Below are 23,842 nucleotides of genomic sequence, written 5' to 3'. Positions count from 1 at the left end.
ACCGAGGTGCATTTGAAAAATTAATATATCAAGGAAACAGTAAAAGGTTTCTAAAAATATGTTTGTTTGTTTTTTTTCTTTATTCTTAGCTTGGCCAGAACAACTGAGAAGCTTGTCTTTAAGCAGAGACACAGATTTTTATCTTTTTTGCTTTTAAATAGGTGCTAAAACAAACAAATAGGTAACTCTATTTTCTTTTCCTTTCTCCTGTTTACAAGTGTAGTAAACAGACTCCCCAGGCAGTTTGAATTTAGAAATTCCAAGAGGTGAAAGTGCCTGACCTGTACAACATGTACTACTCTGGAATGGGCACTGAGATAAAAAAAAAAAACAAGACTGATTATCCGTATAAACTGGCATCCCATACGACATTATAATGAAAGCATAACTGTGTTGAATTCCCCATTTCTTGGGAGCACATACTGAGAATGCAGAACATGCCACTGCACGGTCTGCCTCACATGCAACTGGGGAGTGAAACCTAAAAGAAAACCAAAATACAGGGCTTGAGAGAGGATGCAGCATCCAGCTTCTCTGCCAATGAATTCAAGGACTATCTTTCTTCTCTTACCTTCAAGGATGAACGTACCCCAAAGTTACACGGAGAATCCCCTCTCAGTGACTTTCATCATAGGGATGACCCAGAGCCGTATTGCCCAAGTCTTCGTCTAGGACAGTGTTATCTATCTGGTATAAACCAGTTTGTTTCCAACCTCAGTGGAAGATTTCCTGATACAGAGCAATGCCTACTGAGACTCTGGAGGCTCGTGCCAGTTATGGCTTGAATTCAGAAGGAAGAAAAGACTAATGTCAACGTCTCCTCAGGCTGACAGACGTTTTTTTCCTTTTCTACCTATACTTAGACATTTTTTGCCCTTCCAGTAAGCTATCATTTTATGAAACGCAATTTTGTAGGTGCCCAAGTAGTTTGCCCAAATTCCCTAGTGCAGATATGCAAGGCAGATAAATGCATGAAACCAGTAATGGCACTGAGACATCTGAGAAAGAAACCTGTGGAGGGGGGCTAAAATGCAACCGCCTGTACACTTAGCTCGCTGATGGGTTAATAACTCGGTGCTTAGAGGTTCGTCATTGAGAACAATGGGCAACAGCTGCTAATGGGGTCGGACACTAGCACCCTTGGGAGGAAGAGGAAGGTTAATTGAATTCTAGTGAGGCTTCCTTTGTATTGCAGAGCAATTGAAGAAAGCAGGGCAGCCAACTTCCCAGCATCAGCAGCAAGTTCATCCTTGGTGTGATTAAAATGCCTGCAGTAGAAGGGACGGAGTAAGCCTTCTAAAACTAAAGTCAATGAGACTGACATAATCATATTGGTAACTCTGACTGACAACTCAGGCCAGAGTTTATTTTCAGGTGTGGAAATGCTGTGGGAGGAGAAGAGCAGGCATCCCGGATGGGAGGCTTAGCACAGATCTTGCTTGCTGGGGCTCCAAATGTACTGTTACAACAGTGCGAGCTCTTTTCCTGCTTTGGTTATTCATGGACATCCTTATCTGCACAATAACAAGAGCTGTGGGCATGTTGTGAATAACAGAAGAGAACAAAAAAGATTATTCTTACAAAGTCAGTCACTTGCTTTTGGCATCCAAAGCTCTGGCTTCTCAGAAGCTGTGATACTGGTCTTTGAATGTAGACAACACTGAACGTAATTTTATTTTGAAGATATTTAAGCCTGATTGGTCCTGATTAGTTAAAACAATGATGGTATTTTAGCTTGCCAGATAAAGTGCATTTTATATTTTTAGCTCTTAATTCAGTTGGATATCATCCAGTAGCAAATGGTTTCAAATTATTAATTTCTTCGTTCTACATGTGATTGTCTGAAAAAGGACCTGACTTTGGAACGCTATTAAGATACAAGTCTGCTGCATGTTCTCAGACTTCCCACAGGAACATTTTTCTTTGAGCACTGACAACATGCACTACACATTTTGCCCCAACCAAGCCACCAAGACTTTTACAGCTTGCTTCCTATGGAAGAGAGCTCTCCTTGGGGATGAAAAGGGGTCTAAACACTTTATTCTTTTTATTTTTATGGGATAACGCTGGATTTAATTCTATGAGCCAAGAGCGCTGTAGGTAGTGATATTCCCCTGGCAATTTTTTGTTTACCTTTGTCTAGGATCTGTTCTTGTTTGAAGATTTCTCCAGGGCTGTCTGGACTGACTCTAATTTCCTAATGCACTATTATTCCCTCCTTGTCTCTCTTCCATTGTTTGTGCATGTTGTTTTGAACTCTGCTTCTTCACCTTCATGTGCAAATGTGCAGTGGTTGCTCTGTGGCAAAGTAGGAGATTATTAGTTCCTCTAGTTTTGCCAGGGGTGCCATCCTAAGAAGGTTTTCACCCTAATCTAGTCCCCTGGGTGCTCTGGTGTGTATTATTTTCATATCTATGCAATTGCATTTCACAAAGTGAGGGAGGCAGCAGGTGAGCACTTCTTTCTTAGAACCAGATTGCAGGTTAAATGAATGGTCCAGGGATCTCCAGTGTTTTGTAAAATGTTTGGAGGCAGCCTATAAAACCATCACAACCTTTCCACCACAAACTTACCCATCACACACACATACACAAACGTTCACATCTTGGAGCTAACCAAAGAAAAAGAGTTAAGCAGAAATAAATAATGACCAATCCTATGTAGTCCCATTTTCTGAATGAGAAACATTGTGGCAGTACTGCTGAGGTCAGTCACTGAAACTCCCTCTAAAAAAAACACAAAGGCCTTCCAATTACAGGAATTTCAAAGCATCGCTTTAAGTGATCCTCGATAAACCACACACCTAGCTACTATGCAGCATTATCACAGATGAGCTAGATATAGCGAATGCAGTTAGAATGAAAACCAGGGGGAGGAATATTGCTTAAAGCAACTCACTTTTATTGACAGAGTACTGTAAGGCAAGGAAAAAATGTCTGCCAGATTTTTTAAAAAGAAGATTTGCAGCAAGAATGGTTCAGAAAGATCTGCAGTTCAATATATTATTGAAATTTCAAAGATACCATCTTTTATAAATCCAATATTTATCTTATTGTCATATATACAAAAGCTGAACTTAAGCACAGAATAGAACACAAAATCATGGATTTGCATACGAGGTTTTGTTGATGGTTCTTAATCTAGCCAGTAAACAAGAGAATGCACAGCTTCTGTTACATATAGTTAGAATTGACTAGATCTAAACTTAAATATATCCCAAAGCAAACAAAGAAACCACAAAATACAGATGTGTGCAATATGACATTTTTTGGAAAAAAAAATCTAAACAATGTTCAACCATATACTGAGAACAAAACGCTGATAGATGCCAAGAAAAGTGTATTTTATGGCCAAAGCTAATTTTGCATTTATGGTGAAGGCATCTGTGAAAACAATTCTGTATTCTGACCACCCTATGTTAATATTTTGGCCAGAAAACATCACAAAGCACTGGCTTTTGTTAGCTTTTTAAAGGATATATATTTTAAGTGGTGATATACATTAGCTGTGAGCCTCTTTCAAGATCTCACATCAGGCCATGTTAGAGCAACCTATCATTTCCATAGGAAACAATGGTAATGGAAAGTCCCATCTACGCTAAAAAAACAGTCAGTGGCCGAGCTATAAAATGTACAATCTCTCAGTTCTTCCTTGAAGGAAGGGCAAAGTTTAGCCCACATTTTTAGACACCTTAAATTCTGAAACTAACAGACTGTGTGCAATACTGCTCTGCTATATTGGGTTGCTTTTCTTCTCTACCTCCACGTCTGTATAGCATTGGCCTTTCACTGGAAAAACTTATGAAAGGGACAGCTGCTTTTTCACCAGCAATAATTTAGCACTATCAGTGCTTCATAAAATAAAAGAATGCTAACATGTAAGAATATTACATATCAGGGTAAAAGGGACAAAGATACTTAACCACAGTACTATGTCATGCTTCAGCAGTGCACAGCTATAGCATGAGTAGTATCATAGGTAAGTAAAATTCACTTCTACCTATACAGGCAAAACTGAACCATATTTTAAAAGCCATACAACACTACTCTTTAAAGAGAACCCCCAACATGCTAATTTCTATCACACAGACAAGAACAAAGTTATCCTATGGCTACACAAGGAAATGGGACCCAACTAACAGGAGAATAATGACATATATGACCAGCATAATACATATATGTAACCAGCATAATCTGAAAATGTAGCATAAACCATGTTTTTTCACATGGAAGTCTTTTGATGGATGATTAAATGTACAGTTTTTATGTCTTTTTTTTCTTTTTTTTTTCTGTATGAAAATCAAGCTCTTTGCATAATTAACCAAAACCCAAATATATTTACATTTTAAAAGCCAATCCTTCACCTTCTGATTTTAAAATGAGTTATCTTGTATCTTGCATATTTTAAAAAAAGGTTCAGAAAAAGCTTAGATTTGTAATTCAGAATCTGCACTTTGTAAAAATACTTCCCTTGAACATGAAGTCAGTGCTGACCTCTTCAGGTCATTTGTGAATAGTAAAATCTTTCTAAAGAAATCTTAATAAATAAGAACTGAAGGAAAACACAAGAAGAAATATATTACCTTTGTATTGTAAAGTGTTGCAATTTTAAAGTACAGTATAGGTTGAAGAAAAACACAGATGCGTATATCAAAATGCATTTCCATTATGTACCTGCAGAACACAAAATCTTTCAAAGCTCTGTCTCTGCTAAAGGCAATACAGTCGCTCTGGCTTTAATAGTAGTGCTATTGTATACAGGTTTCTTAAAGTACAGTTAATACCTATAGAAGTGAACTCTAACATGTATGTGCTATGTTTCATATGGCAGAAGGATAAGCAATTGAAAGATTTTATGACACTGATTTTAAATAAATCGTACATCACTTACAGTGTGTTCAATTCTAAACATAGAAAATTAGATTGTGTTTGAAGTGGTTGTTGTTGCAATCTTACTTAAATCTTTCTCAGATATCAAGTAGGTCCTCTCCACTTTCATCGCTCTCCACAGTTAATTGTCTTGTCCACCACTTCTTGACTTCTGATCCACAAGATGCAGCATCAGACATGGGATTCATTTTGCATACGACAGATTTCATAGTTGAACGTCCACCAAAGCGAAGGTTGACTGAAGACACAGAATGGCTTATTGGTTTGGGGGCTATGAAAGTAAACAGAAGGCTCTGTATTAGAGTAGATTTGCTTCTTGAACATTTCTGCTTAGAATTCAGGTATACAGAACTAGCTGGACTGGGGTAGCTTTGAAGTGGTTTAGTGCAGAAACAGAAAGATGCTAACCTAATGATTTTTTCAGCTCCAGCTGCTCCCACTGCTCCCACTCATCTGCTGGTAGAGCAGTTTAACTAAGCAGTGCCTGATTTCCTTCTGCTGGGATAGCTGATGCAATAGGTCTCTCCTTACCTGGCTGATTAAATGATTTAGGTAGTACTTACACGAGCTGATGTACTGGAAAAATGGTGAAAGTGTTACCACTTCAACCAGAAAAATGGAGGAAAAAGAGCATTTCTATGCCTAGAAAGCGATACTTGACAATGGCCTTGGAGTAGAAACCAGTGCAAGGTGCTGGCATTGCTTTTGGAAAGCAGTAAAACAAGTGTAAGTATATGAAAACTGCAATTGATATTAATGATGTTATTCATAATCTTTGTTGGACTGGAAACAGAGTACTTACCACATGCCAGCCTGTCCTGTGTATGGGGGTGCCCCTCATTTGCTGTCCAGCATCGAACAGTCAAGATTCATGTGGTCAAGATCAGTGCTAAGAAAGGGAACCCTGAACTCCTTATTCTTATTTGGAAAACATATCCAGCTGGCTATAGTCCAATGATCCCTCCTTAGCATGTTCCCTGTTTTACTCTTCCTCTCTGTTTTGCTCAGTGACACTTAAATGGAAAATGTGGACTGAAAGCTCTCTAGTAAGCTATTCCATTTCTTGGACAAGTACTCTGGTCACTAAAGCAGGGTTAATGGTATTCACTGCATGATGATCTCTCTGACTTTATACGTGGCACCTTATACACTACATACACAACATAGTCATCTCTAAACTGGACAGACATGGATTTCACAGAATCACAGAATCATCTAGGTTGGAAGAGACTCCAAGACCACCGAGTCCAACCTCTAACCTAACACTAACAAGTCCTCCACTAAACCATATCACTAAGCTCTACATCAAAATGTCTTTTAAAGACCTCCAGGGATGGTGACTCAACCACTTCCCTGGGCAGCCCATTCCAATGCCTAACAACCCTTTCAGTAAAGAAGTTTTTCCTAATCTCCGACCTAAACCTCCCCTGGCGCAACTTTAGCCCATTCCTCTTCATCCTATCACTGGACACATGGGAGAATAGACCAATCCCCACCTCTTTACAGTCTCCCTTAAGGTACCATCTTCCAAACTTTCAGAATTGGCAGAAAGGAGAGAGATTGCTGTATTTCAGCACAGATGAGGGTAGAAAAAGTCTGATGTGAATGCAAGCTACAGACAGGAGGTAGAACTGTGACTTATGAAGCCTCTCCCTTGGTGTTTGCTCCATTTTAGTCTCTCTAATACTTCATATTTTTTTATGGTCTTGTTACTGTACAGCAGTAATTTGGCGCATGGGGACTCTACTGAAACACTTTTTTCACTTACCTGATGGCAAACGCCACTGTCCAAATTTCCGCTGAGGTTTCCCAGCATCTGCAGAGTCTTGTCGATAGCCACCTCTGTCAGAAAGCGTTGGGCTAAGGAGCTGCTGCTGGCTACTTGTCTGAACAGAGAAACAAGAACCTCAGTCAAAGTTCCCCATCGCATAGAAAGCCCCAAGAAAGGCTATCTAACCTTTCTATTCTACTTCCAACTTTGTACGCGAATCCAAACAATATATATTACCATTTGTTAAGGCAATATAGTTTCTATTCTTTACTGCCCCAAAACTCCACAACCGATTTGAAAATAAAGACCATTTGGGCTCAATTCCATTATGCAATTTCACTGAAGGGTACAAAATTGTTCACAGCCTTCTACAGTGGAGTCCTTATGCAGTACCTTCCTCATTTCCTACTCTGGAAGAACCCAGGACTCCTACTCACAGGACCCAGCATGCCCGATGCTATCATTCCCAGTGTAAAAACTACTTGAGAATTCTTGAAGAGGTAAACTTCATGTCCCTGACCCTGTACATAGCTCATGCTAGAGCTGGAAGTTGGTGCTGTGAGTGTTGTACTGCTGAGTTCACCCTACATAGTGCTAGCTAAATAAGCTGGGGAATTCCTGCCTTAGGTCATCTTAACTTTACATCTAAAGGCAAAGAGGAAAGCAAAATAAAATATAGCTTTCAACTTTTCCAGAGAAAATGACATTTCAAAGAACAAATAAGAAAAATTGAAGTTTTTTTTTTTTTTAAAATTTGCTCTGAGTAGCTGATAGTCTCCTGGTTAACATACCTCTGGCTGCGCGCTGTTATCTTGATTAATAGCATTCATATCTTCGCTTGGCTGTGTTGTCTCAATGCTGGGAGGATTCAGAAATCGGCTCAACTCCTGCTGTTGACTCTCTCGTAGACTATGGATAATGCTGCACGACTGTTGTTGTTTCTATCAAGGTACAATATGTGACAAAAATAATGTTCTCATTGGTGTATCTCAGTGTTTGATTGTTTAAAAAAAAAACAAAAGAAAACAAACAAACAAAAAAAAAACATAAACTTTTAAATATTTAACCAAATAGTGAGTGCCAAATGTGGATTCCAGGTGCATCAATAAAGCCACATGTATCAGATGGCCATTATTTAAATAAAGTGACTACCAGCACATCTATCCTTTATGTATAAACTGAAGGCTAAAACTTATAAACTACATTAAGTGGAAGACAAATTGCTCATAAAAACCTAGAGGTTAAAAATACATACAGTTTTTAATTTGTATGCTAACTTTTCTGCAAAAGAAGAAGAAACAAGGAAATTGCTAGAGATACCATAAGATTTACATGAATGCAATGAAAAAATTCTGATTGTTTTCATGGACTTTGGAACAGACTTCCAAAAACAATGAATAAAACAGTAGTGGAAACCTTGGGACTGAGTATAGATTTACAGTACAAATAGAAAAACAAAACCACTACCATTATAATCATACAATCTAATTTGCTTTTAAATTAAAATAAACAGCCCTTAGGAAGGGTTTCACTTGCCTGGGTAGTTTTCACAGGCTCTCTCTTTAAAGACTAACAAGAGAATTTGAAAATACATCTTAACTTCCATAATTATATTCAGTTTATAAAAGGTTCATATAATGTGAAATGATCTGAACTGTATTAAGAGAATGAAATGAACAGCATATTTAACATAGTGTAATTCAATATCATAATGAAATGAACATCTGAGTTGAACAAACCCAGAACTGAGAGCTGAGATTAAATTTACTGTCATTGCTATTACAGAGACGGAACCAAAATGAAACTATTTATCTGAATATGCCTTGAATGCTCATGTTTCAGCTTGAATCTGCATTACATTCATATCGCTCAGTTATTCTTTCTATAAATTTGCAAACAGGAAAGGCCAGATCCCATGATCACAGATGTTTACAGAAAAACTCCACACAAGAAGTAAGCTTTTATAAAAATAAAAAATAACAAAACCTGGACTCAGCCTTAGAGCCACTGAAAAATCACTCATTAAGATAGCCAGGATAAAACTTTTTATATAAAGGATGAATTGTTTTTTGAAGAAAAGAGGAGAATAATTGCAAAGGCCAATTCAAATTTCCTGAAAATACTTAATGCAAATTTCATCCAAGACAAAGTTTGATCAGCAAATACTGAAGTAATGCTGAGCAAAGGCAAAAATGTTTCTGACAATCAGCAGCACTGTGTAAAGAGAATACAGAAGCACTGGCTCTATCTGTGCTAGTGAATTAAACAGGCTGAGATTTCCTGCAGTGCTGAAGCCAAGCGGTAGGCCAAGACTTGAGTGATCTGGCTGACCTCCTCTACCACACAAGAAAGCTTCAACTTCACTGCTGACTGGGAACAGTCTCTACTCGCCCTGAACTGTGCCTGGAGGGCATTGGTGCTCCTGTAGCAGGGATCTGGAAGGCCTTATGGCAGGAGTCTGGGAGAGCAGGAGTTTGCATGGACCAAAACCGGGCCGACGAACATGAGTGTGGGTGATCCCTTGCCACTCCTGCGCCAGTGACCTGGCCCTAGTTAACCTATTAGCATAGACACAGCTACTGTTTGCAGACTTGATTTGCATGTACACATTGCTCATTTGCACACAGTTAATCTCATGGCTCATTCCAATTATGTATCTTGATACAGATTCCATTTGAAGAGTCATCTGCTGGTGGCTATTAATGGTATCTTGTGTCAGCAGAGGCAAGGAAATAATACAATTGTATTTAGAGGCATGATTAGGCCTAAGAGGTTTCATCAAATGACATTGTTTTTCCTTTATTCCTTTGACTTTGGTCTTTGCACATACATCTTCCTGATGTATTGAAAAGACAGATATATTTTTGGCAGGAAGAGAGCTTTTTGCCTTCAAAAGATGATTATTTTTCTAATGCTTTGAATTGATCTGTTGACATTTTTTTTGCTGAGTTAGCAACTGCTACATTCTTTTTCACATAAATATTATTGTGGCTCCAGAATAAATTAAGCATTGTGACAGCAAATTCCAGCTTTGTTGCAATTTAGCAATGTTGCAACCATTTAGAGTCTGTTTTAGCTTGACTTACTGCTCTAATTCGCTTTAAGCACTTCTTCAGCCACATGCGTATGGTCTGTTTGGCCACCTCCTCTTCTATGGTATATTCCAGTTGTTCCCTAGCAAGCAGCTCTTCCAGTTGAAGACTTTTTCTGATATCCACAGACCTATATGAAAGCATGCTGGAAGAAACATACATATTGTCTTTTTTAAATGCTGATCCACACCTAATTGAATTTAGAAAATCAAAACTCATAATTAATGAAAAAAAACCAACAACGTAATTTTGGCGCATGCAATGAATTCATATCTGAAGCTAAAAAAATGCTAAGATGATTCTAGAAGAGACTTTTGGTGCTTGAAACAAATGAAGACTCTAGCAGCTATATTAACAATCCAACAAAGGTGATTTGCTGAACTGTAAGCAGCTAGGGCATTTGTAGCTTTGGTGTTTTTTTTTTTTATATAAGTTTTTACATTTAGATAATTCTGATTCTGTAATGTTCTCATTTCTATTTTATTTCTAGTCAGATACACTGTCTGTTTACTTCATGTGTGAGAACAACTTTGCATTTCTTGGGATTCAAGGTCAATATAGGACTGCTGGTTAAGACAATTTGTCTCAAACAAAAATGTTAAAATCACTTACAGCTGATTCCTTAAGATCCATGTTCTCCATCATAAATATTTTTTTCAGGAAAAAAAGGGAAATCCAATTTTTGTATTACATTTTAAATGGCAATGCCTCTGTGGCTATTGATCTTGCCTTTTCCCAAGATTAATGAATACCTTTTAGCCTAGCAAGAAATACAGGACATTATATGAGTTCTACAAATTTAGAGAAAATCTCACAGTACCTCAGCACATCGTGGAAAGTGACATCACCACCATTATGCAGCCGTTCCATTTCATAGCACATGTGCTTGAACAACAGCTTGTCCTTGTCAAGATCCACCTCCAGCCTGCCACGCAGAAGTCTCAGCAGAAATTTCACTCGGAAGGTAGGAATTACTCCTGGGTAAAATTGCATAATAGCCGGTATATTATTACTGTGATCTAACAACCAACTCAGATACTCAACTTGATTGGTGAGAGAAATACTATTTCTCCAAAGATTCCATGTCAAACCTTGCAGCCAGCTCTTCAGCACATGCACATCACTTGTAGTTCATGGAACTTTGCTGTTATTTGAGTGATACATAATGAGATTCTGTGCTGTTCATTTTGTCAGAAATTTTCAGAAATTGCTTCAGGGATTTAGTTTCCCCATTTGCATTAATCTGAAATGAGTTATAACACCAAAAAGCTGCCTTTGAAAAACTGAAATTAAATTACAGTTTAAACATTCACAGCCTGGCCTACACCTAGCTGTAAAACTCTCCCTTTCTGTGTGAATTTTTGGACAGGATAACGTTTGTAGTTCACTGTCTTTTCAAAGGTCTTCTGTTCTAAGATTCAGCGTAGCCTAACTGGATGTATTTTTGCTGTTGTTGTATTGTTGTTCCGCATCACAGAGAGATACTGTCAGTCCTGGGCATGACAGATGCACAACTCTCCACCTCCATCAGTACAGACTGTGGCTTCCAATGCCACCACAGCCACCTGCCACCTGCAGATGACCAACTTCTGTCACCGTATTTTCATATCTTAGTGATGTCATGAATCATTCAGTTGATGATTTAGTTCAAGTGGGTATCAGAATTTCTGAATAGCTCAGGCTCTCGGATGCTTTTCTCATCCCAGAATCCCTGAATAATTAGGATTAGAAAAGACCTCTGGAAGTTATCTTGTTCAGCCCCCTGCTTAGGCTGGGCCACCTAGAGCCAGTTGCCTAGGTCTGGGTCCAAATGGCTTTTTGAAGATCTCTGAGGAGGAGACCCTACAACTTCTTGGGACAACCTGTGCCAGTGCTCCATCACCCACACAGCAAAGAAGCGCTGCCTGATATGTTCTGAGGGAGCTCATTTGAACTTGTTGCTTCTTTTCCTGTCACTGGGCACCACTGAAAAGAGTCTGACTTCTGCTTTGCACCCTCCCTTTAGGTATTTATAGACATTGATCAGATCCTCCTGAGCCTTCTCTTCTCCAGGCTGAATAGTCCCAGCTCACTCACAGCCTCTCCTCAAATAAGAGGAGAGACTCCAGTCCCTTAGTCATCTTTGTAGCCCTTTGCTGGACTCCCTCCAATAGCTTCATGTCTCTCTTGTACTGGGAAGCACATCACTGAATGCAGTTGTACTGGGTCTGGCTGGGATGGAGTTAACTTTCCTTGCAGCAGTCCGTACAGTGCACTTGTAGCTAGAATAGCATTGGTATCACACCAGTGTTTTGTTTATTGCTGAGCAATTCTGGCACAGCATCAGGACTCCCTCTAAACCCCCTCAGAGCCAGTAGGCTGGGGGTGGGCAAGAGGATAGGGACAGGATATTACCAGGGCAGCTGACCTAAACCAACCAAAAGGATATTCCATACCATATGATGACACACTCAGCAATAAAAGGTGGGAAAGGGGAAGCAGGGGAGGGCTCTCATTATGAAGACGTCTGTCCTCCCAAACCGCTAGGTGTATTGAGGCCCTGCTTCCTGGAACATGGCCAAACATCACTCATTGATGGGAAGTACGAATAACTTTTTTTTTCTCTATGTGCTTTTGCAAGGCCTTTGCTTGTTGTTTTTTTTTTCCCCTCTTCCTTTAATTAAATTATCTTTATCTCAACCTGTGAGATATTTTTTGTTGTTTTGTTTTGTTTTTCTTTTCTTTCCAGCATACTCTTTTCACCCTCTTCTTCTGAGGAGGGGGAATGAGAGAGTGGTTATGGTGCAGCTCAGCTGCCCAGCTGTGTAAAACAACATCAGTACTCCAGGTATGGCCTCACCAGTGTTGAAAACAAAGGAAGGATCACCCCCTTTGGCCTGCTGGCAACACTCCCAATTAGCCTTAGCCATTAGCCTTGTAAGCTGCTAGAGCACATTGCTGACTCAAGTCTACCTTAATGTCCAACAGCAACCCCACGTTCTTTTCTGTAAAGCTGCTTCCCAGCTGGGTCACCCCAGCATGTTCTGGTGCCTGAGGCTGTTCCTCCCCAGGTGCACAACTCTTCACCTCCCCTTGTTGAATTTCATGAGGTTCATCTCAGCCCATTTCTCCAGGCTGCCCATGTCCTTCTGGACGGCAGCATGACCCTCTGGTGCTGAGTTTTGTGTCATCTGCAAACTTGCTGAGAATGCACTCTGCCCCATTATCCAGACTGTTACTGGCCTCCCACTAGGCTTTTTGCCCCTGACTACCACCCTCTGGCTGTTCAGCTACTTTTCAATCCATCTTGATGTTTGCTCATCCAGCCTATACTTCATTTGCTTCCCTATGAAGATCTTACTGGAGACAGTGCCAAAATCCCAGCAAAGCACTTCTGAATATCAGACACATAAATAGATGTGGGTCTGCAGAGTGAAGAAAACGAAACAACTGTTGTGGAGCTGGGAGTACGAGTTCTACTGCGTTGATACTATGAATATTTACATCTGTTTTTAAAACTGCTGTTGTAAGTACTTCATGGTGGTAAAGATTACAGGTTAGTATTTGATGGATCATGAACAATGTTAGATCATGTTCACTGAGTTTTCAGAACCTGGAAAGTAATTGTTCAGTGAGCTTTGTCAGCAGACTTTGTTTTTCCCATATGATTTTTCAATGAAAAATGTGGACTTACTGGATTTCAGTGCTCATTTTCAAGTTTCTTACCTCTCTCTTGTCATCAACCATGTTCCAAATAATTTGAAAATGCCTAAGATCATTATAACTTAAAAGTTGGTCTTCTTCAGTTGAGTAAAACAATGAGAAATTCTCCACAATGATAGCTAAAAAACACAAAACCAAAATACACTGTAAAGAAAGCCTGTAGTACCATTCTAACTGATGAAATATAAGCAACAATGAATTTCAAAAGAATGTGAATTCTGCTGTGCAAGCTTCACAGCCAACCAATGCCATTAGGTGAATGTTCAGATGAACATTTTCCATGGGCTATACCATGCTGCATAAATATTCATTGTGCTTACTTTTAAAAAGTTGTGCTTAAATGCTAGAGAGATGCCTAATCAAACATTTTCTAAAATCAGTTAGGAGAATTCCCACAATATTGGAAAAATGTTAACTGGAGGATAGGGAAGGTCAGAACATAATACATATATAATTACACACTACAAATACAACACATCTCTGTTCAAAAAACTTGTGTTCCCAAACTTCCTAAGTTTTAGCGTACACCATGCTAGAGAATTATCAAAAGCATGACATGCATATATGGTAGCAGTGAAGGTACAAAGTAACTTCATATCTGAACAGCACAACAGACTAAAGTCTAATAGACTACATGCCAAGATGGACTGTTATGTTATTTCATATTTTCACTTACCAACAAGCAAATTTAGCATGATGTATGCAATGATGACATAAAATGAACAGAAATACATAAGAGCACCAGCATAATTTCCACAGTCTGTTTTCCAGTAGGTGCTATTATCTGGTGTACAAAATGGAGGCTGAACCTTTAAAACAAAAGAAAACAAAGTCAGTTATTCATAAAAAGTCAATCATCAATTTCTCTGCAATACATATGATATATATGACTATCATTTTTTTAAAGCTTCATAATTAAGGAATAATGCTGAACATCAGATGTGGGGGACATTTCCCTTTATAGAAAAGGAGGAAAGATCTTTTTCATTGACTCTTGTGGGCATTTTTTGTGGTTTCTTTAGTGGTTAGAGATCAGAAAAAGAAAGAGGCATGACAAAAAAACCCTAGGCATGGATCTCACTAACACATACAAGGCACTCTGCAGTTCTACCATTGGAAAGAAACAAATTGGTGTTCTGAAACATGGATTTCAAAAAGCTTCCTTGTGCATTAATTTTAAGAAGGAAGTGAATAATTCGATTTTCATTGCAACAGAAACCACGGGCAGAAATTTATTTAAGCAATGTAAAATGATTCAAGGACAAATTCTGAGGTCATTAAGACCTTCATTCACTTGGAACAAACCACAGTACAGGCATTAAAGACAAAGTTTATCTGAAAGTCCCCTTGCCACAATCAAAGGAGAGATAACAATGGAAAAGTGTTTTACTGCACTTCCAAATCTGAAAACACATTTTTATTTTAAAATCATTTAATAGGTTAGCCCCGTGAAATATTCCATTACGAGTCTGTGATTGAAACTGCAATTTTTGTGTCATATTCTGAGGTTTACCAAACTATGTCTCTTGAAGAGCTAAAGGCAAGCACATCACTCCTTGTACCACCTAAGGTACTGGAAACACACTGAGATGCAAGAATGTTTCCTATTCCTTGCCTATTTTATCTCTGTTAGTATTGTATTTACCATGCAGTCGTGCATAATTTTGTTCCAGTCTTCTCCAGTAACTATTCTGAAGAGTACAGTAATAGCCTTGCCAGCCGACGAAAAATTTGCATGTCTGTTTTAAACAAAAAGAGAGAGACAGAGAGATCATTTTATGTCCCAGAACTAAATTATGGCAAGAAAAAAAGGCAAACCATTTCCATTTTCTACTGTTCTATTTTGAACTGAAAATAGTTACAGTATTGTCTGAACGATCTCATTGAATTATTTATTCCATGACTTAAGATACAACAACTAAAATTTAGCTCAGACACAGGTTTGAATATTCTGGCTCATTCTTTTAAAGAGCAAAAGCAGACTCAAGGCCAGATCCTTTCTCCTGTCTCTGTTCTCTTCTTGAAGTCTGATGATGATATTGATTGGGAAATCTGCTAATGCTAAGTTGACAGAATTGTCCCCTCTCTGTATCAATCTGGTATATAGATCCTGTTGCTGCATGACGCCAAGAGTATGCAGTAAGCACACTGTGTTTCTGCAGCTTGTGGCTAGTGCTTTGCTGCTCTGAAGTGTATTCCAGCTGGCATAATGAAAAGAAGATCTCAGTCTGCTCTGGACTGGACTGGGTGTCATTTGGTCCAATGCACAAGGATTGGAAAGATGGCTCAGTGCTTCCTATCAGAAATTCTGTTCAGAGCTCTTCAGCTAGACCAGGGGACGTGTCTGTTTTTTACCAGGGATAAGCTTCTAACAGAATGTGATTTTTTGGGGGTGCTTTTTAAGGAACATCCCCATGAAACTGTACATACTGTACCTATTAATGTTCTCTCCGTATTTCACTGTACCAAATAAAACCACTCCAGCAAAAGCATAACAAAGGAGCAGTAAGAACATTCCCACTATGATGAAGAAACTCTTGTACATGCTGACAACCACAGTCAGGAGTAGCATTTTCAGTGTCACCTGGAAGGACAGAAAAAGCAATCCATAATGTCATTCAGGAAAGCAGAGATAAAAGTGAAAGGAGAGTTATTGCAGTTGCCATTTTGACAACGAATTCTTCACACACATAAGTTAATAGAAGAACCCAGTGAAATGGTACATTATGAATCTGATTGGAACTGAACGTTTTGTGTCTTCCTTTGAAATTCAGTGTGCTTTTTACTTGTTGAAGATATCACCACATCCACCTAACAACGTCAAAATGTTGGTCCTCAAGCAGTATGTATAAGATAATACCATATAGGATGATATAGCAACAATACAGCATACGCTTTACTATAATATTCTAGGATCAGTATACTCCAGAAGTATCAAAATTAGCATTGTACAAATGGTGGTACAGTAAACTACTGTGGGCTTATCTCAAGGAGTGGGCTAATGTACAGAGAAGGGGATTTCCTTAAAATCAGCACAGATTGATTAAACTAGTTAATTTCTCCTGCAGGTTGGCCAAAGAACTTAAGAAGAGACCATAATTCTGGAAATTACATATGCAGTGGGTCTAGATAATAGATATTATTTTCCAATGCAGCCATATTGTACATTTATTACTCTAGATTGCCCTAATACCCTTAAACACTTTGGATGCTATAGAAAATTGTCTTTAATGGGACTGAGATAGTGGTTTTCTTTAGAATCATGCCAAACTGGTAAATCATACTGACTTTTAGGTATCACACTGTATCACAGCAGACAAATTAATGAGACTGATGCAGCTCCTAACACAAAAGCACAAATGACTATGTTAAAGCCTTGGAAAAACTTCAGAATCAATCAGAAAGCTTTGAAGGCAATTACATGGTCTGGCTGCATTAGAAGAAGCAAGGATATTTCATTTGACTTCCAAGGCTCTACAGGCTCTGTGTAGTTTGATTGAAGGAAAAGTTTTTATCTTTACTCAACAAACCTTCTGGATCACTGTTCTTAACCCTGGTGACCCACTGCAGCAATCTTTACTTTTTAACGCACTTACTTTAATATATCAGACTTCACAGAAAATGTTTGGATAATCTAAGTTCTACAGCAAGAGAATGCAGTGTCACCACATGTTAAACAAATGTGTTTGTTCTCTGTCTATGCTTATTCTGCCAGTCTACTTTCAATTACATCAGAGCAAATCCAAGCACGAAAGAAATATAAACTTTAGAAATGACTTGCTTTGTAGCCATCCCAGTGCCTCCAGAAGAATATCTTGGCACATTTTTTTTTCAAATTGAATATAAATCCTTTACTGTGGTAAGACATACAATGCTAAAGAAACAGACCTACATTCTGGAGGAAGAAACTTCTATGACAGAACACAATCATAACAAGATGAGTGGGTCTTCCACCACTCCACTAGTTAAATAAAATACATAGTATGCACATCACACCATACTGAAATGAAAAAGACTGAGAGTAGCACAATACATGTTCACAGAGTTTTAGAGAACATTTTTTAAAAATCTGTTTGTAGTGCAGTACCACTTTTATTTTTTTAGAAAGTGCAGCTTTTCCAGTAATTATAATATATTATTATTATACGATACCTAAAACTGTGGCTTTTATAAGACAGCATATAAAATTGGAGACTGCTGCTGGAAGTCTCCTTTGTTGGCATATAATATTGATCCCTATAGAATGTGCACTAGAGACACATAGCAACTACTACTTCAGTCTACACATGAGCACTGCAATGGCTGTAGTAGCTAATTTATACTTACATGCTTCCCACAAATTGAGAAAAACCTGAAGACAATTACGCATGCCCCCATCATGTATGTGTACGCATTCTGGAACAGAAACATGAAAGACTGAATACATCACTTTCCCCCAGTGATCTCACAGAAAGATAAGGGTAATCTGTCTTCTAATAATGAAGGGAAGTCACCATATAAAATAAGAGAAACCATGAACTAGTAGCACCAATATTTCAATAAGAATGATGAAACAGTAAGAAAATAACAGAAGATGCTCTACCACTTCAAAATACTAACCCAGCCTCCCCACACATAAAATAAAAATACTTTCAGTCCTCCTATTAGCTGGGCAGTAATTATGTCCAGCTCCCCTGGTCTACTTGTCTAGGCAGCTGCTTGCTTAAAGAAACTCCTCAGGCCTTTCAAACCACTCAGCAGCAGGGAGCAAACTGAGGATGTCAGAGCAAAGGAGTAGCCACACTGAACATGTTTTCCTCCAAACAGAGCTTAGGGCAGACAAGTGAAGCCCCAGCCGTTATATGGTGGTGACTTCCACAGCTGGTGATTAGTGACAAGCATAAAAAAAAAGGATGAGATGGAGGAAAAGCTGATTTCTTCCTCTCTCTCCATGAATGATTTATTCTGCCTTCTTGGATTAAACACAGCCTCTTAACCAACATCAGTGGGCCAGAAACACTGCTGGGTTTGGGACAGATTGTACCATTCAGCAGTTTTGAACTTATGCCTTCTGCCAGTTCTTTGCTCCTATCTGGATTCTGTGTGTGGTCTACTTCCTTGCTCCTCATGAAACTCCTGCTGATAAGAGCTCTCAGTCTTTTCAGGTTCCTTCCTCCTTTTCAGGTTCCTTCCCCTCCTCATTTACATTCCTGCTAAAGACTTCAATTTTCTACCATATTTACAGACACTACCTCATACCAGTCAGACGACTTTCTTACTTCATCATTGCCCAAGAGAAGGATTCCTTCTTCTTAGCAACAAGCTTAATTTGTTTCATCCATATTTCAGCCTTTTACTTGTTAAACTACCAAGAGCTTATCTGGATGTAGCACAGTGGTGATCCTACTGCTGGTGCTTAACAGATAAAATTAAGCTTAAGCACTGGAACTGCATTTTGTAAATCTTACCAGCAAGGCAAAGTGAAGTATCACCCATATAACTCCAAGAGATGTCACCAAGAGATCATACCGATTTCTTCTGCTTTGCCAGAAGCCAGAAGGTGACATGGCAATAATCTTCATTGTGACCTATAGATAAAAAGCAAGTTTTCAGTTGTACTGAAGAAATTACTATTTCTTACTATAGGAACCTCTTCCATTCTCTAAAATGGTTGATGGAGTACCAAAGGAGTGCAGCTGACCATGTCAGACTGAATGATTAATGTATAGATTACTGAAGTGAATGTGGTTTTAAGATTTCTTATAGTTAAACAAGTTATTAAGTTAAAAATGATTATGCAGATAACATGTAGCTACAGGAGGTAGTAATATGCTATATAGCTGTCTATACAAGCAGGCTAAAATCACATAATCATATTTGAATTCAAGAACACAGTTGTGTTCTGTAGATCCTATATTTCAAATTAATTAAAAAGCATTCCCGTATTGCAAATATTCATTTCTTTGAAGAATTGTCTGTACTCAGCACCATCTGTACTCAGCAGTGTATAAGAGAAGAAAGCTAAGAACAGTAAAGGCAGTACATTTCACAATGTTCCTGGTAAAAACTGCAGCAAAAGTGGTTGACATTTCCAATATAGGTAACAGAAGTGCAGACAGGAAGCTTAAGAATTGATACTGATAGGAAACTCACAACAAGTAACAGATATTGAGGTAGGGTGATGCAGGCAGAAGGGACACCAGAGAGTTTGTCATACACAATTCACATCAAATCTCAAAGCAACTGAAGTGTTACTATATAAAGGGAATAATTGCCAGGCATTCATTACATGATTTTTTTCCATCCCAGCTTGCAACACTGCCTTTTAGCAGTATTCTTGAAATTTTTGAAAACTAAACTACATATAAAGGGACACTAGTTTGTGGCAAAAATCTGTTTCTCTGGTTAGTTTTCTGATGTATATTTTCTGAAGCCCAAATAAAGAATATAGTCTCTGACTCTCTAATTAGCATTTGAGGTACCTAAGGGTGTCTTGCCTCACCTCTATCCAGTCAGTTCAGATGCCCTAGAATATCAGAGAGAGCTGCATGGGGCTGGCAGGGATAACACATGACCTGTAAACAACCTTGCCCTCCTGTAGCAGCTTGTGGAGGCAGGGGGAGATCAGCTCTTGATGCCTTCAGTTATTTAGGCAACCGAATCCCACCTTACATCTCTCCTGATCACAGCAACAAATCAAACACCTACCTCATTTATACAATTTAATTAGATAAGATGGGGTGTCTATAGTCTTGAACTGAATATCACTCCTTGGAAATAAAAAATCACATCTTGCTTTATTCTGTGATCATCAGTGTTGCAACAAAAGTGAGATTTCTGAGTTCTTCCTATTCTTCTATACCTCTTCTATACCACATATAAGGATGTGAGCATTAGAGGTTTAGGACAGAACCAGGACTCATAAAACTGGATGCAGGGCCACTAACAAGATAGAAAGGCTTGGCCTTCCTCAAGTACCATGTCTGCTAGTGGTAGCAGACAACGTACATAGCAGAGTCTGAAACATCATCCTGCTGCATTAGGGAAGATCCTGGGCAGGAAGCTGCTTCCTATCTCCATAAATCGAGTGCACTCGTAATGTGATAGCTTGCCTGTTGAGACAGCCAACAAATTTTTCCTGGCTCTGAAAAAGTTCCTTTGAAATTCTAGAAGTGCATTTGTTTCCCCTGGCACTGTAAGAGGAAAAGTATTTATGAAGACATAGTTACTAGGTAAGTTAAAACCTGTCTATGTATGATAAAAATCAAACTTTTCTGTGTTTGCTCAGTCTCTCAGGAGATATTGATTTCTCCTGGGTAGAGAAAAAAGAAGCAACAACATGGACATACTCTATCTACAGCTGCTACAAGGTATTCACTTCATTGTTTATTCATCACTGCTGGCAAAACCTATCACTGGAACATAGGAACTGTCATATTGGATTAGAGTGGTGGGAAATCTAGTCCACTATCCTGTTTATGATAGTGGTCAGTACCAGCTATTCAGAAGGGACTGAAAAGAAAGATACTCAACAACAAACTTATAAAATAATTCTGTATTAACAGAGGAAGCACCCTCTTTAACCTCATAAATGTGTGCTTTGCTATGCTATGGATATCCTTATATATAAAAAATAATAAAAAATTACATTTTACATTTTATAATTACATTTTAAAATATATTTAGGTCCTTAGATTCCAGTCTTATGAAAGCAGGCTAATTGCAATTTGCTCAGTTGATTCTGATGACAATTTTGTCATAGATACAGAACAGTTACCACACAGGATCCAGATCGGTACAACAAAAGATAGACAATACTAGAATTTGACATAGCTTACTGAAAGGTATTAAAATGAAATAATATGATTGATAATTTAAAAACAACAACAACTGTGAGAGGTTTGAGGATGTCACAGCTACACAACAGTGGGGATTAATGTCCTCTGTCCTGAAGGTCTAGGCAAAATATAAATGGATCAGGCAGAACTCCTGTGACAGACAGGCATTGTGTTGTAGAGTGAATTTAATTTGAGACATTCTGTAAAAAAAAGAGTTCACTGGGTTCACCAAAAACACAAGTTGAAGTGATGAGAGTTGAACATATATAAAAAGCCCCAAGCTCAAGGTGCCATAGCATTATGACTATAATAAATGAAAAGTTATTCCTATAGTACACGTTTCAGGACAAGCAACATGGAGAATCCCAAATGTACATGTTATGAAATAAAACTAGGGAAGAATGAGACGGCATTCCTAAAACCAAAACAAAATATACACATACTATTCTTAATCTCAAGAAGACATAAAGTATATTACTTTACCTCAAGGACAAAAATGAAGGTGAAAACAACAGACATCGTTGCTAAAGGCACAGTCACTGGATCTGCAGCATCCCACTGAAATGCAAACAAAATCTGTTCATAGAAGAGTTGATGTTAAACAGAAATAAATGTCTATTCTTGCCTTAACTTTTCTTAGAAGTATTTATTAACGAATAGATTTAACTTTAAAATATATTCAGATAGGAACGGTATTGAGGTGTATTCTTCTCTTGCGGATTTACAGCTGAACCAGAAATTAAAAATAGTTGACCAGACTACAAAAAGGCAGAAATTGATTTAGCTCCACAAATTACAATTAATCTACAGCGATCTGTGCCAGCTGAGATTTCTGTATCCAGAAATCATATGTTTCACTACATTCATCCCAGTAATGGCTCGATTGATCGTTAATTGGTGTTAGGAAATGTGCAATACATTCTACACGACTATAATAAAACACTTAAAAAGAAACACAGTTACCTTAACTGATAACAGCACTGACTGGGCCAGAACAAGCACAGCAATAGTTCTCTTAAAAAATGGATGCTGAGTTATATCATACATCTTAGCTCTAAAGCCATCGTTATCTGAAAAAGAAAGAGTTATGGGAAGAGAGTTAAAATACGCAGTGGTATTCTTCCCTCTCCACTTCTTGACATATTTTCTATGTTCATTAGTGGCAACATAAGCCTTGACCAGTTTTGAAATTCATTTCTAATTTTCTGCTACAATTTCCCATATCAAATAGGCCTTCTGAACATATAATTTCAAATACTGAACACCAGTGTTGCATGAAGGTTTTGGTACTTGTAGGGCAAGTGCATCATTCAACTGCTGTCAGGTTAATACATTCCATTCATATCATTAAGAGCCAACTGCAAATATATTTCATTTAAAAATTCATTTTTTCATTAAGGCTTATCCTAAAACCATCGAAGCGCAACCTTTTTTGGGTTGATTTTAATAGCCTTACACAGAGATCTGTGGTTGCAGCCTGTTTCCACATTAACTTATGCACAACCTCCTAGTGGCCTCACGATTACAATTTTAATTTGAATCTCGGACTCCTGGGGAATTACGAACACTAGGGCTCAACATGAATAAAATTAAAATATCTTTGATACCCGGACGAGGTGGGAGATGAAGAGGTTGTGCTATCTTCAGTCTGCTTTTCAGATCTTCCCATCGTCTCTGATCTACAGTCAGTAAAGCTGTCCCCTTAATAAACAAAGGGAAGCGTATAAAGCTTTTGTCATATAAAAGCAAGAACATTTAATGCAGTAAACATGAAAACAACATCCTCCTTGGTGTCTGAAATAAAGTTACATACGCAACTCTCCTTAAATAACACAGCCTGGGTAAAGGAGTCAAAGTATCTGCCTGTACTCAAGAGGATTTTGGGATGCATTAGCCATGAGTTTCTAGGACTCAGCAGGCACAGTTGTTGCTCTTTGTAGCAGCAGCCCAGTGTGGCCAGTGAAGCACTGTAGGATGGATGTCTTCCATTTGACTGAACATCACTTGCCAGGAAGAGCTGTTTTAGAGTGGTCGATTTTGTCTGGACTTTGCTGCAAAAAATCCTGCGGCTTGTCAGTGTTGCTATAGTTTCTCAGATAGCAAGCCTTCTAAGAGTCTGCTGCAGCTCTTCACAGCTCTTCTGCCTGGGGTATAATTGAAATAAAGTAAATTCACAGTATACTGTGAATCTACAAGAGTTCTCCACAAAGGAAGAGCAAGAAGAGGTGAAGATACACACACCTTCAGGACAGGTTGTGGTAGATGGTAATGTGTTTTCGCAACATAGGAAAAAATAAGCAAACCCCAAACAGAATTCAACATTATTCAGAATGACCTTCAAAACAAAATAGGGTCCTCATCACTTCAGAAAACTGTAAAATCTCAGGGAAAGAGTCTGGAGTTGCACGCACAAGCGAGACCTTTTCAAGGTAAATGTCAGAGCCCCGTCTCCCTGACACGCAGCGGCCTACCCAGGTAGCACAGGGCCGCGCTAAGTCTGGGCTTCCCTTGGCATTGGCCTGTGTATGCGCTGGAACCGCAGCCGGCTGTGCTGCTAATAAGGTCAGGAGA

The 23,842-nt window shown here is 38.6% G+C and overlaps 1 protein-coding gene across 2 annotated transcripts in view; it reads right to left on the bottom strand.

Annotated features, from left to right (window-relative positions):
• Positions 1-4,735: 4,735 nt before the first annotated feature.
• The window catches only part of NALCN (sodium leak channel, non-selective), a 224,888-nt gene continuing 205,781 nt past the window's right edge, over positions 4,736-23,842 (bottom strand). For both annotated transcript variants that reach the window (XM_035557055.2, XM_035557056.2), the window contains 15 exons: positions 22,879-22,972; positions 22,235-22,341; positions 21,755-21,829; positions 18,902-19,021; positions 17,781-17,849; positions 15,890-16,038; positions 15,100-15,193; positions 14,131-14,263; positions 13,458-13,573; position 13,007; positions 10,573-10,729; positions 9,747-9,897; positions 7,452-7,601; positions 6,658-6,775; positions 4,736-5,160 (listed from right to left, as the gene is read on the bottom strand). In XM_035557055.2, the coding sequence (XP_035412948.1) occupies positions 4,967-5,160; positions 6,658-6,775; positions 7,452-7,601; positions 9,747-9,897; positions 10,573-10,729; position 13,007; positions 13,458-13,573; positions 14,131-14,263; positions 15,100-15,193; positions 15,890-16,038; positions 17,781-17,849; positions 18,902-19,021; positions 21,755-21,829; positions 22,235-22,341; positions 22,879-22,972 (1,728 nt within the window). In that variant the 3' untranslated portion in view covers positions 4,736-4,966. The remainder of the gene's footprint in view (positions 5,161-6,657; positions 6,776-7,451; positions 7,602-9,746; positions 9,898-10,572; positions 10,730-13,006; positions 13,008-13,457; positions 13,574-14,130; positions 14,264-15,099; positions 15,194-15,889; positions 16,039-17,780; positions 17,850-18,901; positions 19,022-21,754; positions 21,830-22,234; positions 22,342-22,878; positions 22,973-23,842) is intronic.

The sequence above is a fragment of the Cygnus atratus genome, chromosome 1 (assembly GCF_013377495.2).
Source record: "Cygnus atratus isolate AKBS03 ecotype Queensland, Australia chromosome 1, CAtr_DNAZoo_HiC_assembly, whole genome shotgun sequence".
NCBI classification, from domain to species: Eukaryota; Metazoa; Chordata; class Aves; order Anseriformes; family Anatidae; genus Cygnus; species Cygnus atratus.
The sequence above is the reverse complement of the archived record's forward strand: the minus strand, read 5'-3'. Positions and strand labels throughout refer to the sequence as shown.